Source organism: Rhopilema esculentum, chromosome 17 (assembly GCF_057945365.1).
Source record: "Rhopilema esculentum isolate cy_ngs chromosome 17, ASM5794536v1, whole genome shotgun sequence".
NCBI lineage: Eukaryota > Metazoa > Cnidaria > Scyphozoa > Rhizostomeae > Rhizostomatidae > Rhopilema > Rhopilema esculentum.
In genome coordinates this window covers 5023098-5040885 of record NC_142831.1, presented here as the reverse complement: position 1 = coordinate 5040885, position 17788 = coordinate 5023098, and the positions used below count along the sequence as shown (strand labels likewise).

Genomic DNA, 17788 nt, shown 5'->3' with positions numbered 1-17788 from the left:
ATTGAAAGAATAAATTTGATGCTGAAGAATTTGGGGGTAACGAAACTTGTATTGCTAACAGCAAATTCTCATTCAAAGGCGTTAGATTTGAATGTGAATACTATGCTACAAATGTATCCCTTTTGCATATAGTTACCTTGAAATAGGAGTAGCAATGCTTCTGCTGGCAGGCTGTGTCTCGACTTCTGTACGAGCTGAAGCTTTAGAATACAATAACATTTCCTGCAAAGCAAAGAGAAATTTCAGAGACGTAAACTTCCCAGCTTTTAAAAGTTTATTTGTAGCAATTTTTATGATGCAAACAAAGGGAACAGACAAGATGTAAAAAAATTGACTTGAATATCACACCATGGCTTTTCAAGTTAAAGGCTCTTGCGCAACCGGCATGCTTAGCGACTATGTTTTCAAAACCGGTCTTATATCGTACTGCATGAAAATACAAAGCACAACCAATTTCTCAAGACAGCTGCCGCTAAGCATGCTGGTTGCGCAAGAGCCTTTAAGCCTACCATCAGAATGCGACCTTAAACTAAAGTAATGAAAAAAATGACAGGCACACTTATTTACGAATCTGTGGCTATAAATTTCAGTTTATAGAGTGATGATTACATAAATTCATATCGACATGCCGTAAATCTTAACCAAGCATTTTAGGCTTCTTTGGACTAGCCCTACGTTAGAGAAAAATATTAGTTGAAAATACCTGATTGGGTATCAGTTCTAATGTCTGAGCAGAGGTATCACGTATTGCTTCTTTGTACCATTTCATACCTTTTTCTGGAAATTAAATAACCTCTTGATAGTTAAATATATACATATTAAAACATAAGGCATAGACTAACAGAGAAAATAAACTTTTCCAACTCAAGTTTATGTCAAAAAGCAAAGATATTTCACTGAGACGAATATATATTTAAATAAATATATGAAAGAGAGGCTTGAACAGCGCCGAACAACACTAAACAAGTGGATGAAGCAGTCTATGGGGGCATGTTAGAATCAAGTAGAGGGGGCAAAACTAATAGTGCTACAAGATTGTTGATCTAGTTGGGACAGTGCTGTCAAAGGTCCTGTTAAAATAGTAGGTATATAGTCATAATTATCCAGAACAGAAAACCTGAGCAGACCTTATCAAGAACGAGGTTCGGCTTTACTCAGCTACAAAAATTCGCCACTCTTGGTCTTCAAAACAACTACACTTACATTCTTTCAAAATAATATTTTCAAAATAACATATTCAGTAAGTTTATTGAGCTAGAAATTGGACGTTCGACTTCGGCCTAACAAAAATTGAAATGAATTTATTTCATTGATTTTTCACAGATATATGGAGACGGGAAATTCTTCTAAACCGACTGGATATCTTATAGGAATCTTATAACTGGATATCTTATAACTTATAGGAAATTTTTTGCTAGACTAACAGGGAATTTTCATTTCTAATTCTGCTGCTAGAGAAAAAACCAATTCGAAGCCCAGTTAAAGGACTTTTTGTAACAAGTATCATGTTACTTTACCGTAGTATAAAATCTATGATTCAACTTACAAGGAGGTGGTTAAAATTTGGAAGGGGCAATAATAAGTATTCCAAAGATTGGTATTTCATCGTTGTTTGGAAATTCATTGAGGATAGTAACACTTGAGTCTATGGGTGAGTTTAGAATGAGTTCTGTAATTCTCTGATTCTAAATAAGTTTTCTTTTCAAGAAATTATATCCAAGCTTTCTTTCTTGTAAAAAAAACAAATACTAGCAATTCAGGTCAAGACAATAATATGTGATACAACACTTCCTAATTGCAAGCATAGATACAAGCCAGCAGTCAGATTTAACAAAGGATGCAAAGGCTACAGGAGTAATTCACCTCGACATGACAGGTTGATTGCAGTCATTTGCTGAAGCTAACTTTTAACTGCCACGATTTACACATCTATAAGAACATTTCTCGGTCACTAAAAAATGTCCAGAGCTTTTACTAAATCAAATTAAAACTCAATCTACCCACATTTTGCAGCTATTACTAGCTGAAGTCCTTATCTTTTTTGTCTGTTCAACAGCAATGGAAAATCATACTCAATCTACCCCATTCTGCAGTGATCTCTTGCTGAAGTCCTTAACTCTTTTGTCAGTTCAACAGTAATTGCAAATCGCTTTATCACGAAGGAGTGTAAAAAAAGGCTCTCACATACATTTTAATTCTCATTTTTACGCACCTGAGAGCTGCACAAACTTTACAAAGGGTCTGTCTGTCCTCTTTTCCATGAGGTAGTTTTCAGTTTGAAGTTGCCTGGCTGCAAAAAGGCAATGTCTACTTTATTTGCTGTAGGCTCATATTCAAAGCGCTTTCCACAAGGGAGCAAAAAGTATCTTTATAGTGAGAGGTGTACATAAAGTTACACGCATTTTAGGCCATTTGGTTGCTTAGTCTTGCGACTGAAACTTGGTTAAGGGTTATGCAATTTGCTTTGAAGCATTCAAGGTTGAATTATCAGTTCACACATATCCCTTGATAAAAGTTATTGAAAATGGTCTTATATGCCACTGGGAAAGTCATGCAAACAATTCAGGCATCAATCAAATGTTTTACTACGCTACAGAGCCACAAATGCTATAGATTTAACTTTAAACAATTTGTAAAATAAATTTGTGAGTGCAATCATGCTTGATTGTGTCCTATTGAGTGTCTATGAATCGTCCATTTGTGCCTTTCTAACATTTGTGGCGAACGAAACCCCAAAAGACATTTCAGCATTTTGCAAAACATGACAAGCCTTCTAACGAGTTGCTTACAAAATTAACACATATTATCATTCTCTAAATAAAAAGTGGGGTTACCCTGTCAATTAATTTTAACCTTTTTCAAATTGGGTGACCCATCTAAGAATACAGTCACGGTAACCCCGTTTTCCCTATTCATTTTGATACATTTTTTCCATTCATTTCCTCATCAAATTAACCACTCTTTCAGAATCAGTTTAATGACTAACCTTTTTCACATCGTTTCAGCTCTACCCACGTCCTACCCTCGTTTTGATTCCTTTTTTGTATCTACATTCAGTGCATGAGTTGGTTTTTTTTCATACATGTCTTCAACGCTCAAACTTATACCATGTTAGTCATTTTTCCTGTTATTCTTAAAAACCATTGGTTAATTTCTTTACGTGATTCCAAGTAGCTTTTTATTTAAACAGTTAACTGTAATAAGAATTTAATTTATGCTCCATGTCTCACCGGAGTCATGTTTATTGTTGAATTTATGAAACGTTTAAGTGAATATTATCGTTTTTTATATCGCCTAAAACTAACTGACTTCACAACACAGCAAGCACATAGATTAAGTACAATAAAATATCTTCTGAACCCCAGTCTAACTATCATACAGTACACCCCCCCCCCCCCCCTGTCTCCAAAGGTTTTACCCAACTTGGCAGGAATAAATGGCAAGGTCTCTGGATTCTTGTGATATTACGGTACACTTCATCAAAACGTGACAAGTTGACAGAAGAACTTAGAGTGCATATTACGAAACAGCTTACCAAGACCTTTCCAGAATGTTTCAGGTTTTTCCCTGTAACGAAAAAATATCCAAAGGGTAACTTTGAAATTCTATAGATGTTTGAGAATTTTGAAATTTATTAAGGAAAATTATTGGGATTCCGATTGGGCTAATGTAATGACAATTAATTTTTACCACAAAGCCATGGTGAAACCAACTATAGTCATAGCAAGATTATTTTATCTTGGTGTCCACTGCCAGTTGCATTCAATCACTTTTAGATCCATACTTGCGAAAATAATAATTTGCATCCATTTAAAAACTTCACCACAAATTTCTGTGATAAAATTTGGTTTGACCACAGAAACTAGAATTTTGAAGTTTCATTGACATTTAAGGAATTTTTCCATCTTTTTGGAATAGATTGCACCTCTAAACATAATTCAAATTTAATCTAGCTGGCATAATAGAAATAATTCCATTGTTTCGATTCTTTATCTGAGTTACGAAGACTCTAGCCTACAATCAAGGACAAAATTGCAGGGACAAGCAACAAGCAATCCAACATAAGTATATCCGACAACACTTCCTCGCCCAGTCGAAGTTGGAGTTCACGTATTTTTAAAGCAGATATAAGCAATTATGTTGCGTGTTGCAGGCTTGCTTTTGACACATCTAGTTCAGGGAGAATGGACGCCTACAGTAATCACTTAAATTACAATCTTTGGTCGTGAAAATGTTCAATCGATAAGCGCTATATCGAATCGATCGGATGAAGAAGGGGCAATCTCCCTCCCCTGCATATCATATTGGAAAAGCGGTGAATTTTATCGCAAAGGATGCCAAAAGAATCTTCTTGGAGCCATAAAGATAGTGAACAGGCTCGCCTAACTCCTTTTGTTTTAATAAGCCAACTTTTCTTTTCCGAGAAAAAATTTGATGAGTTGATGATTAGTGGCAGCCATTTGTGTATTACTATTCATATATATCCATGCATTACGTAAACATAGACGTTTAGCAAAATCTGTAGTATGTCGTATGTTTGTTGAAAATGGCCCCGGTTTTTCATATGTTCAGATACTGTAACAGGGAAAACGTGCTCAACTTGATGCTCTTTGAGAACTTTTTGTTCAACAAGCTGGTATTGATTGCGGAATACCTTGTAAGGACATCATTTGGTGAAAAAGCAGGCACCGGTACACATGTAAAGACGTCAACACTTCGTGAACGGTGCCAGGAACAAGAAAGACTTTGGGAAATTCTCTTTTAAACGGAAATTTTGACACCCGTGCACCCAGTAAATCCTTCTAAGAACTTCCTCAAACTGTGAGCTGTGCTGAAAGTTACACGAAATATTTTCTGGGGCAAAATGATAAAAATCTTCTGACGTTTCCTCCCAATGTATTCTGAGAAAAACTAAAAAACCATTTTTTTTAGATGATGTAATAAAATGTGAAATGAAAATTTTTTAATCCACCTTTCTGTTTTGAAAGCAAAAATAAAAGCAGGGAGAGCCTTAACCCTTGTAGTAGCTTTTCCTTTGAAATTTTGGGGAGACAAACGACTTCTGTTTTTATGCATCGTTTATTGTTTCTAGCCGTTTGTGGTTCTAGAGGTTCAGAGAAATCCCCAACCCGCTGATTATACCAACAGTATAGTCCTTATTATTTTAGACCATAAAACCTTCTTTTTCCATTCATAGTAACACGCCCAAAAGGTCATTGCTTGGTAGGAACATGTCATGGGGGGGGGGCGTTGGGCGCTACCTTGTTTTCGTTTGTGGGTTGGCAAACTCATGAGCTGATCACTAAAATCGCCTGATGGTCGCTAATAGGGAAAGCGAAAATACGTCTTAGTCAGTAAATTAAGCTTCACAATGCAAGTCCCATCATGACCGTAACAAAGCCGGACGCATCTCTTTATCGAAATCCTTAATTCGGGCATTACACAATACCCCCTATCAAAACTCTACTTGTTGCCAGAAAGCTTCAGCTCTGACGTTTCAGTGGAAACCAAGCTCAAAGCTTAATCCCTAACCTGCGTGCAGACTTTCCTCTATTTGTTAAGTCTGCACGCAGACTAGTTTATCCCTAGTAAAATTGCGTGCTATGTACTTTCCCAATGTTCTAGAACTGAAAGCTAAATACTTCCGCTTCTTAGAACTCAAACACGGAAGAAACTTGAAAGTACTTTCAGCAGGTGAAAGGAGCTTTTTAATGAAACGTGAAAGTTATCAGCATAATAAATAAACGATTTACTTTCTTCTGTCACAAAACCTTGATTTTTCATATCCCCCGGGTTATCATAGCGAAAGTCTGGCGTGTGCAGGGGATTAACAAACCAACTTTCACCCACCTCTTCCGCGTTATTCTTCAAAGTGCTATAATAACATTACTACATAAATAAATCGTGCTGATATGCCCTTTCACGATTCAATCAACATGTCTTAACCTACTGACATTATTTCAATGACATTTGTCAAACAAGTTTATTATGTTTGACAATAAACTGTGTATTTTGTGTTTCTATTCGAAAAATTATATTTAGAATTTAAATAACATTCATTTTCACCTTATGGTACCTTATGAAACTTTTGTCACTTGCAATCATACATTCTATTCGTCCCTTCATATAGGCTAAACAGTATTGTAAAAAAAGGCCCACATAATAAAATTAACTGTCATTATAACAATCATAACTTCAGGTTTTTTTTTTCATTTTTCATTTTAAAATTATTTATGCACGGTAGCCCCGTCAGTCATGACTGATTTTCAGGGGGCCGTGCCAAAAACTTTACAAATTAAAAAAATCTACTAAAATTAATAACAAAAAAAGGAAACTAATTACAATCATAAATAATTTATTTACAACTATTTGCAATAAATTTACAAAAAACCCTTTATCCTGTTCTTAAAAGAAGATAAAGAGGGAGCTTGCTTGGCCTCGCGGCTGAGATCATTCCAGATTTTTGCTCCACGAAATGCGAACGCTTTCTGTCCATTACTAGTTTTCATGAATGGCACTAGCAAGTCAGTTTCGGCATTTCTAAGGTTGATACAATTGCGTTCAGAATTTCTAACAAATAAATTCGAGAGATAATCAGGCGCGAGACCATTAACAGATTTATATACAGTTGTTGCAGTCTCACTTCTGATCATATCCCTTACAGTTGGCCATCTTAACTCTGTAATCAAAGCTTCAGCAGGAGCATCGTAGCTGCTATTTGTAATAATTCTAGCGGCTCGATTCTGCAATTTTTGAAGCTTAACCAGTCGGAACTCTGCACAGCTCCCCCACACAGTACAGCAGTACCGAAAATGTGGCTCTACAATACCTCTATATAATTTGCAAAGTACATTTTTTGGCAAAAATTTCTTTGCATATTTTAAAAAACCTAACGAGCGGGAGACTTTGGCTTGAACAGATTTAATTTGCTCGTCCCACACGAGGTATTGGTCAACTTGGACACCAAGATACTTAATACTGTCGACAATTTCTACAGGGGAATCATCGATAACGAATGCAGGTGAACCCACAGTGTTTTCACCAATCTTTTTCAGATTTGGTCTAGATCCAATTACCATTGCCTGAGTCTTGGTTACATTCAAAGACAATTTATTGCCCTGAAGCCATTCTTTCAAACATTTCAATTCGTTGTTGAGCGTTTCAGTTAGATCGTCAATGCTCTTAGAGGAATAGGATATGCTAGTATCGTCGGCGTACATCGTAACTTTGCAGTTTTTCAAGGCGAATGGCAGATCATTTATATAGATTAGGAAGAGTAGTGGACCTAAACAAGAACCTTGTGGGACACCACAGTTGATGCTTCCGATGTCAGATTGCACTCCATTAACCTTAGTGAATTGCTGCCTACTGCTAAGATATGATTTGAACCATTGAAGCTCAAGACCCTGAATTCCGTACTTAGATAGCTTTTGAATAAGTATGGCATGATCAACAGTATCAAAAGCCTTTTTCAAATCAATGAAAATATTTCCTGTAAATTTTCCACGCTCAATATTAATGTGCCAGTCATTAGTGCCAGAAAGCAAGCAAGTTACAGTGGAATGCAGAGCTCTAAAACCTGATTGGCCAGAATACAGAAGTTTATTTTTGTCTAGATAATCATATAATTGGTTGTAAATCAATTTCTCAAAGAGTCTTGCCAGAAATGGGAGCACAGAAATCGGTCTATAATTGGAACGATTGTTTTTTTCTCCACTTTTAAAGATTGGGGCAACCCTTGCAGTTTTCCAATTTTCAGGAAAAACTCCAGTGGCAATTGAGAGGTTAAAAATGTCACAGAGAGATTCTGCAATGACAGAGAATGCGATCTTTAGGAAATGGTTAGCAATGCCATCAGGACCGAAACCCTTGGACGTTTTGAATTTGCCAAAAACCTTTTTTATCTGAGGAACATCAAAGGCTTGTAATTTAAACTGTAAATTTTCAGGGTTCACTTCCAGCTTATCTTCAACAAGGGGGTTGGCTTTCTGTGGAATTTTGTCACTAAGAGATTTGCCAATATCACAAAAGAAATCATTCATTGTCTGAGGAACAGCATTATTATCGGTAACATGCTTACCATCAACATCAAGTGACTGAATTTGAGTCGTTTTTGATTTCTTATTGAGAACCATGTTAATGGTTTTCCAAGTGTTTTTAAGATCACCTTGGGAAAGGGCAATCTTATTCGTAAAATATTCGCGCTTTAAATCTTTGTTTAATCTATTGACCCTATTTCTCATTTGTTTATAAGCATCCATGAAAATTTTGGACTTTGAGCGCACAGCTGCCAATTTCAACCTGTCTCTTGTAGCAGACAAACATTTGAAATCCTTCGTCAACCAGGGGCAAAACTTTTCTGAAACCCTCCTGCAGCGTAAAGGAGCATGTTTTTCTAGAATCAACGAGAACATATTTGTCCATTGCTCAACGATGAGGTTTATATCATCGGTATTTGAAACAATGCTTTTCCAGTCAATTTGTTGAAGATCACTAAGAAAGTTTTCTTCGTTGAAATTTTTCATTTGCCGAGTGGAAATGTTTTTGTGCTGTTTTTTAGCAGTATCTCTAAATCTTTTAACACAGTAGACCAAATAGTGATCACTTATAGTTGTCTCATAAACACCAGATTCTACAATAAAAGCTTTATTAGTTGTTGCAATATGATCAATCAGAGTGGCAGTTGTAAGAGTTTCCCTTGTACTTCTTTTGAATCTTAGGTCTATCAGAATTGAGGGCTTTGAAGCTTCAGCCCCCATCCCTAACAATCTCAGGGAAATGTTCTTTGAATTAGGAATGGCAAATGACTCGTTATTCTACCAGCAAAGCCCATATAAAATTTAGATCCTCCAGCTCTTCTGTGCCATGCCATTGGACTTCCAGTTGCGGAATATTTTTCAAGATATAAAACACAATTCTAGATTTAATAATCTGGTGAGTCAACAAAAATGTTTCAAGCTCTTACCTGCCAGCTCCGAAAGATTTGCTGTTTTGAAAGCGTGATGGGACAGCACTACTTTTCTAGAAAGAAAATCAATTGGTATGGTATAAATTGCAGCAAAGGAGACTTCAATTTCAAAACAGAGGTCGTAGAAGGGATAACTCCCAATAACTCCAGAATGCTTGAAACAATTCATCGAATAATTTTGCTATTTTTTTTAATTTGGCTGTAATTCATTGCAATAAAAGTATATTCATAAATGTAAACAAATTATTTACTTCCAATAACGAACATCTGCTTACCCCTTTTGTTGCTTAATACCTTAAAATCTTTTCTAAATTTTCCCGTTTTACAAAATGGTGTCACTTTGAACTTTCCTTGAAAACATCCAAATTAAGTGCCTTAAAGAACCTTACCATACATTCTAAAGATTGCCTAAAAGCATCAAATGTATGCACAATGCCTCTTAATACCTTACAATTTCCTCACCTTTAATAGCATTCTCTTCGTGGACTTCTCATTATATAAGTCATGCTGATACAGACCAGTTCTTTGAATTAAAGAAAATAGTAACAGGCATTTTCGTAAAATACAGGCAAATGGCAACTTACCGATCCTCGTAAAAGTAGAATTGGTGTATTGACACCATAGTTCCCATTTCCCATCGTCTGAAAATAGTTTAGAGAGTGTTCGATAGAATGTGGTCATAAAAGTTGAAGAAAGACGGCCTATTTCGGTATATATACTTTATCTCTAGGCGTGCACGAAAAGGATTTCTGTATAGGTATCTAGAAATAGCTTGGTTATCTGAGGGTCCCTAGGGTATTAAAAATTTGAGGGGCATGCTCCCTTACATTGTCTCCCAAAAGAGGACAGAAAATAGGCCTAGAAGACAAGAGATATTTAAATAAACAAATGTGGATTAACACGCCCCCTTATAGCGACCGGCCTGTGCGATCAATAGGCAACTGTTTACAAATAAATACGACACACAAATCCATACCATGATTGCTTGCATTAAGATCAAGACTTCCTTTCCAAAATCGTACTTCTGTCCAATCTGAGGAGCACTTGATGGTATTAACGATGATCTCTGGATTCTATAAATATTTTCAGCTTTAGGTTAAAACTCTTGAAAAATACTGACAAATGTAGAGGGAGAGGACCTGCGATCTTATTGTGGACCTGGGAATTGATGTTGTAAGAAAGAAAATGTCCAATCAAATAACAGAGCATAACGATACTGAATCTATAATAAAAGCTGTGGTTAGACGCTCTTATTATCAGCTTTGAGTTAATATCTCCACCAAGGAGAGCTTGGGAAACCAAGAATTTGATAAGGTACTTTCAGAGAACTTTCAGAAACAAAAATTTATCTAGCAGCTACATTCTCACTATCAGTAAGGTAAAATGGGATGAATAGTGTATAAAAAGCAAATAGTTCCAATTAATAATAATGTTCACTAGTTATGTGGACATAATTTGGCACTGTTTGGAAAATATTGAAAATATAGTGACACCCCCCACCCCCTTCTCTAATCATTCCCCATCTTTCAGGATTCTGTTGCTACCGCATTTTTAGCTTAAATACTTTCATCAAGGATTCGAAGCAGAAACTGGAACAGCGTCCATTCTTCCAGAATCTATTTTCAATAGTCTAAACATTGAATTTCTTGATAAAAATGAAGTGCTCAAGATGTGACTGGTTATAGGCGATGAAGAGAAATAAAATAACCAACCTCCCACGACAGACATCACAACATTCTTCTTGGCCACCGACATCATCAGAAGCTTCAAAATGCGACAAAATAGCTCTAAAAAAATGAAAATTTACTTACAATGTAAAAATCTTGTAAAATGTAAAAATATGTAAAAAATTGAAAAGCTTATGATAGTTCTAAAACTATGATTAAATTTAAAAGGGATTATTAATGTTAAGAATGAATCTTACGAGGGTTTTTCCATGTTCAATTCATAATCAGGTAAATACACAATTACAATGCTGTCTGGAGAGGGTAGATCACAATATTACGTAACTTGGCCTAAATGACAGAAAATCGATATCTTTTTCAATAAAGTGTTTCCACAACAAAGCCAGGGCGAAAGAATTATTTCAAAAGACAGCTCGAAGCTAAAGTAAAGATTCTTGAGATGTTACCGTCTTCTGCAATTGCTGTTCTCAAGGTACTTTATCATCTTTGAGACCATACTTTCTTTGTACGATCTGAATTTTTCGTCTTTGATATCACGAATAAGACTCCTACAAATAAAACAGGTTTGAAGGGTGAACCGAAAATATAGGAACTCTTAATATAGAAAAAAAGAAGCTCTTTCTCGTGCGAAATCTCTATATTTGTACGAACATTAAAACAACTCAATCGAGATGAGAAGCAAAGCTTATAACATATTCAGATGCAGTTTGAGGTGGACAGGATGGAATGCTGTCACTCAAAACGTCTATTAGAGTACAATAGATTATAGGATAACGAACCACTTATAAATATATATAAATATAGTTGTTCTGAAGACGACCATGTAACGGTCGAAACATGTTAGCACTGCACTGAAATGAAAAGAGCGCAAAAAATCAAATCGATGCCTATTTCTTCAAAGAGAGTATCTGCCTTCTTCTTCTCGTGCACTTTATATATTTAAAGCAATTTCACGTAGGATTTAAAATTATAACTCATGATGAAGACGAAACTTCTGATTATAAAATTGATTAATGATGAAGACGAAAGTAAAACGTTCACATGAAATTGTGGTTTTTTATCTTTATTAAATTTGATAGTATACTTATAAGAAACCGATTTATAGAATGCTGACCATTTTCGAATATGAACCATTACTCAAGCATATCTCGATTTTGAAAGGCTGGAAGCAAGCTGTTTCTGTTTTTACATGATCATGTCTCTCGTTGTGACATGGACAATTTTAAACAAAACGATTTATTTATGAAAGAGTTCTTTGACAGAGAACCTTGACAGAATTCAAAGCATTACTGTGAAAAAGTGCAACCATCAAATTACATAAAGGTCTACGATCTATCAAAATAATTACGAAATAACATAGAAGTTCAATTTTACGATCGTCAGATGGAAATCATTTTCAAAATAAATTCATGATTTTGAAACAACCGCACATGATATGTGAATCTGTTTAAAAAAACAGGGATTATTTACAAAAACAATATTTGGTTAAAATCAAGCGGAGAGATGTCGGGTCACATGTCCTGGGTTATAAAAACGAACTCAATATTAAAAACAACATGCGCAGTGAAAATCAAAGATCGAGCAGTAAAGATCAAGCTGTAAAGATCGAGAATCAAAAAATCAAATTTTGACCAAAATATTAATGATAGAAATGTTAATGAAATGAGCATAGAATCATTCAGTAAACCGTCCGCAAAATGGGACTATGTAGTATTGGGATCATCTGCAAGCATGGGATCGTGATTTCTAACACCCAAATTAGTTCTTAACGACACCAACCTACATATCAGACTCTAACTTCATAGTAGTATATAAAATGTTATGAAACCAATGACGTTCTCTGTGAATGCTAGCAAGGAATTCTGGGATATGACCATCCCACCTTGATATGTTTCGAGATGAATCTTCCATATTCGTGAATATATGATAAGATATGATTTTCTTGGCCTTTGGACGCTCTGACGGTTGTTTACGAGGACTATAAAGTAATTTGAATTTCATACATATCAGAACGCAATATCGCCTCTTTCATTTCACGCCACACTTCAGCCACTGTTGATGCGAGCCTTGGATTAATCTGCAATTTCATTAAAAAAGGCCTGTTCTAGGCTAAGGTCCATTATTCCAAGCTTTATAAAATGTTAGAATAACAAGCCATAAATATAGAAAAGACGAATACCTCATAATATTGAAATCACTTGGCGAGTAGAACGCGTAACATGAGCTCGGAAATCTAAAACGAAATAATTCTATAAATACAAATCTAATGCTGTACTTAAATTTATCTCAATTGATCAAAATATCGAGTTACACTGCAGAAAACTTGTTCGCATTGAGGTTTTGTAGTTGAGTCTATTTCAGTATTCTTTACTCCAAGCCAAATGTATTTATAAATGCAGATTTATAAATAATTTGAATTTAAAAATTGATAATCTTCACTCGCGGACAAAAATACTAGAGACGGTTGTTAGAAATTGCGTCATAGCTTACCCATCACGCCCTGCTCTACCGATTTCTTGATAATATGATTCAATATCTTTTGGTGCTCCGTAGTGGATGACAATGCGCACGTCCTTTTTGTCAATCCCCATTCCAAATGCCACAGTAGCAACGATACACTGAAACAAACGACAAAGTCAAGATTATCGAGTTTGATGGGACTGCAAAACAAAAAAATCGAACAATATTGTATGATGGATGGAACAATTATGTAAAGACAATATCCTATTCACAAGAAAAACACTTTCAAATTTTCTAAAATTTAGAAGAAATTTCAAATTTTCTCAAATTTGAAAATAGCTCGAGAAAGCGGAACATTGCATACTAAGGTACATTCCGTCCGACACTCCTCAGAGCATAAACGCTGGAACCAATCAAAGGCGCCATGATTCCTCACACGCTTCTTTCGGTACGCAGGGTATCATAGAGAGGTTGTAGCGTCCGTCAAGTGAGGCAGTAGCGAAACAGAGGCTCATGGAGTAAGTCTATTGGTATCAATTTCTTCTTATTTTCAGTCAATTCCCATCGTTTATACTCTGAGGGTCGGAAGAACAGTACTTTAGCGTGCTATGTTTCCGTGCTTCCATGCTTTCTTGTTTCTTATAAGATCATTTTCCTATACTGTAACAAAAACGCAGACAATTTAATTGAAATACAAATCTGCAGCGAATATTCTGAGGGGCAATAATCTTATGCCATTGGCAAAAGTCCTTTTGTTTTCCAGAAAAATCCCTGAAAAATTCTTAAAAATCCTTTTTTAGAAAAAAATCTCGTACCCTTCAGAATATTCCAACATAGGCAGCACATAGTTTTGCATATCAGGCAGTTACCTGGATCTCATCTCTTAAAAACTTGTGGTGGGTGTCCTTCTTTTCTTTTAAAGATATCCCTGCGTGGTAACGTTGGCACAAAACCCCAAAACCTTGAAGGGAAGAAGTTCAACGCTGTTACTAGCAATACTCCGTGTAAAACCTACCCCGTCCTGAGGGTTTTAATTTTTCGTAATTAGAAGAACATTTGAAAATCAAACTTTGATAATTCGAAAAATTTTACACCCTTTTGGAAGTTGGAGTAATAAGATTTTTCACAAATAACTACCACGTTGATAGAGGGTTCCGATGCAATCGCACTTGTTGTCTTGGAACTGGTATAACAATAACCAAACAGGGTCTCCATTGTACTAAAAAAATTAAGAAGAAGCCAAACTTTGAAGACAATCATTCCATGCATCAAGTGAAAGGTGCCAGATCAACAAACGTTTCATACTGTCAAGAAAATGATGCTAGATCCAAGAACTTTCTGCCAAATACTTTTTCTAGTTACAAGCAACATCGCCCCTTATCTCCTACCCCATTTTCAGTCCATGATCTAATACAAATGGCTGCGAAAAGAGCAAGCATTTCAAGACAAACTTTAGCCATTTGTTTGTTTATTCCAAAGCAAGTTTTCAAGTTTAAAACCATTAAAATTTTTCGTCTTTTATAAACGCTAAATAGCGTACCTTTTGGCAGCGTTAGGATTCCGTTTATGATTTCAGCTCTTAAAACAGCACTTTAAAAAAGAATGTGGAGGGATATTCCTAATTGATTCCCATGTAACTTTCCCATTAAAAAAGATTCTTCTAACCACGATTACCAATTTGAAAACGATGCTATCATCACATGATTTTAGAAGTATTAAACCTTAATGTGAAACGAATAAAACGAAAATGAAATAAATGAAACGAAATAACAAATCATTCTAATATTTCAAAGATGGCTTAGAAAAATTTCCCAAATATTTCTTAGATAATTGCTTAAAAATAAAGGTACTTTCCCGAGGATTGTAAAACCTAACAAGCATTGAATAATTTAACTTCCTAAAATGTTTAATTTCCTTTTCCATTTGTTTCCTATTTGTACAAATATTTCTCTTTTTCTTCACAGATACGATAAGATAGTACCATACTGCAGCCCTATTTTTACCAACCAAGCAATAACAAATTTTGCTGTTCTTCAGTCAATATTAAGAGTTGCACTCATGCGTAACATCATAGATTATAAATAAATAGATACATTTCATAACATGGAAATTATCGTGGGTAAGTATTAGGGATAGAGAGGCGAGGATGACCAGGAGGGGGGGGGATTGCCTCCTAAAACATTGCATTTTCTAATGGCAATGTTTCTTTTTACGATTTCACCAGTGTATCTATAACCACATCTGTTCCTTGCAATTCGTTTGCCCCCGTCCACATACCCAGGCCAAATAGTTATCTGCAGTCCTGGCAAAAACATATCAATTTCATTCCAATTTACGTACTAGGAAATTCCACACGCTTTTTTCACTTCATATCCGAGGGGATAAAGCTTGGCGAGATGCAGGAACCGCAAAAATGGTGTTGGAAACCAAGTAATTAACGTAATTTCTAGACATGTGATATGACGGATACTCGAACAGTACTGATGAACAATTTAAAATATGTTAAATTGATTTCATCGCAAGAAAAACCTGGCATGCCATGAATTGGGAACTTTTTGTACTGCCTGTCGTGTTTAGAACACTTGAACCAAACGGGAAACCCCAAGTTTACATTGATTCAGATCAGCTTTCAATGAATTGGTTTTAATCTTTTAGATATTGCTTAAGAAATACTGTACGCCTTTCAGGGTAGATGTCACTTTGACAAAAAGGATTTTGTTACTTTTTACCTTGAAGAGTTGAAGTAACAGACTCGACAGCTTTTCTGGTCGGGCAGTAGATGATTGCTGGCCCTTCGAAGGAGTATGTAAGCCTAAATGGAAAAAGAAACAATTGAAAAACTCGTGAAAAATTTTGAGAGACACTTTAGTTGCTAGGATTTGGTAGTCGGTATGAAGATATGAGACTATTAACAAGGAAATCCCTTGACAAGCAACGCGGGTTGAAAAATCATATTGACTGCAATCATATTAAAAGGGTTGGGAATTCACAGAAATTTTCCAAATTCTTTTATGGTTCGGCGCTTTTGGTACGGTTGTATGCAAACAAAAGGGTAGCTATGGTAACACAACAGTCTCGGTATGGTTACCATTCCTGTTATCAAACATTTCAAATTTCATTACAGTTCAAATTTCATATTTTGGCTTGTTCCCATATGAGTCATAATTACTTCCACGGTTACTTTTATGCCGTCGAGAAATTCCTAGCTCTGAATCAGAGATGCATTAAGCTCTTTTTGCTAAAATTGGAAAGGGTTGGCCCCTTTCAAAAGGTGAGTATTTAGCCGAGGAAATTCTTTATGTACACTTGCCCCTGATTGGTACAATGAATTTATCTGTTGATTGATTACAATAAAATACAATCCTTGTTTCATCTATGTAAAGGGGGCTTTGTCATAAAAATATGTGGAATGTGTTCGAGGAAGTTGCACCTAGAAACACCCAAAGTCCTTGAATCATAAATGTCCTTGAAGTTTTCAGGAAAAGACAGTTTCTGATATTTAGCCCTATCTATCATATCTTGCTATCATGAAAACAGTGAATTATGTTATTTTGACCTGGCAATTGCAGTGAAACATTTCCGATTAAAAATATTTAAATGTTATTCCAAACAGCCGGCTATCGAATACCAGGAAACAAAAAATAACGGAAACCAGTAGATAAATGACCTTTCAAGGCAAAGGCTGATTCATTTCAAAATAAATTTAGTACAGTTAACTGAATATTATGATAACAATTCAATTTGCTAAAAAACCAATGAAAATCTAAACAACCATCCAGGGGGTTGTGTTTTTATCGAATTCCATTTTTGAATAATAAACTTACTGTAGGAAACGAGTAAAATCAAAACAAAAGTTAACTTGAGCAAACAGGGGTAGGTTCAGCATAAACTTTTTCATTACTAGAAATTTCAAATTTAAAAACAAATTATCCCTCGTTGCACCAAAAAAATTAAGCAGCCTTCCTAAAAAAAGTAAGCAGCATGCCTAAAATAAGAAAGTAATCAAATGAACTAAAATTCAATAAATATAGGTTTTCACCTTCCATTTTCATTTGTTTTTGACATCAATTTACCGATATCTTCTATCACCGACCCTGACTTCCGCCTCACTTCCAAAAAGAGGTTTGGTCTATCAAATCCCGTTGAAGTAATAACTGGTGATTTCAATTTCAATGCTGAACAAATGTCCATTTTTACGATAGGTGTTGCTGTTGCTGTAAGGGCCATTACAGGAACCTAGCAGAAAAACACAATGCTGCATTTTTCCAGTGTAGCATCAAAAATATGCCATAGACTTTGATATACAGTCGAATCCGCTTAAAGTCACACTACAGTTTACTGTCACAAATCTTTAAGCAACATTTGGTGTGACTATAACCGGAGTCTTATTTATACACTTTAACGACAGTCTAGCCTGTGTTCCCGACCCCTGACGACAGTTTTGCCTATTCGACAGTCTTGCAATGACGTCATATAAATCCTTTTTTAAATAGGAAAATTTTGAAAAAATAACCTGGAGGAACATTATGAAATAACTCTCCATGTGATCATAAATAAACATGTTACAAATTTGCGGATCTATATGATCACAAGAGAACCAGCTTTTTTCCATTCAAACAACTAATTGTCATGTGATCTTGGTTCTAAGAACTATGAACGAAAACAAAACAACTGT

The 17788-nt window shown here is 35.5% G+C and overlaps 1 protein-coding gene across 1 annotated transcript in view; it reads right to left on the bottom strand.

Moving 5' to 3' along the window:
• LOC135696630 (bifunctional 3'-5' exonuclease/ATP-dependent helicase WRN) overlaps nt 1-17788 on the bottom strand; it is a 36989-nt gene that overhangs the window by 10859 nt on the left and 8342 nt on the right. The window contains exons 9-22 of the mRNA XM_065216093.2: nt 17153-17349; nt 15843-15925; nt 13983-14074; nt 13144-13271; nt 12833-12886; nt 11100-11201; nt 10681-10755; nt 9945-10041; nt 9553-9609; nt 8966-9021; nt 3536-3567; nt 2213-2290; nt 704-777; nt 137-222 (exon numbers count right to left, since the gene is read on the bottom strand). Of these exons, the coding sequence (XP_065072165.2) occupies nt 137-222; nt 704-777; nt 2213-2290; nt 3536-3567; nt 8966-9021; nt 9553-9609; nt 9945-10041; nt 10681-10755; nt 11100-11201; nt 12833-12886; nt 13144-13271; nt 13983-14074; nt 15843-15925; nt 17153-17349 (1211 nt within the window). The remainder of the gene's footprint in view (nt 1-136; nt 223-703; nt 778-2212; nt 2291-3535; nt 3568-8965; nt 9022-9552; nt 9610-9944; nt 10042-10680; nt 10756-11099; nt 11202-12832; nt 12887-13143; nt 13272-13982; nt 14075-15842; nt 15926-17152; nt 17350-17788) is intronic.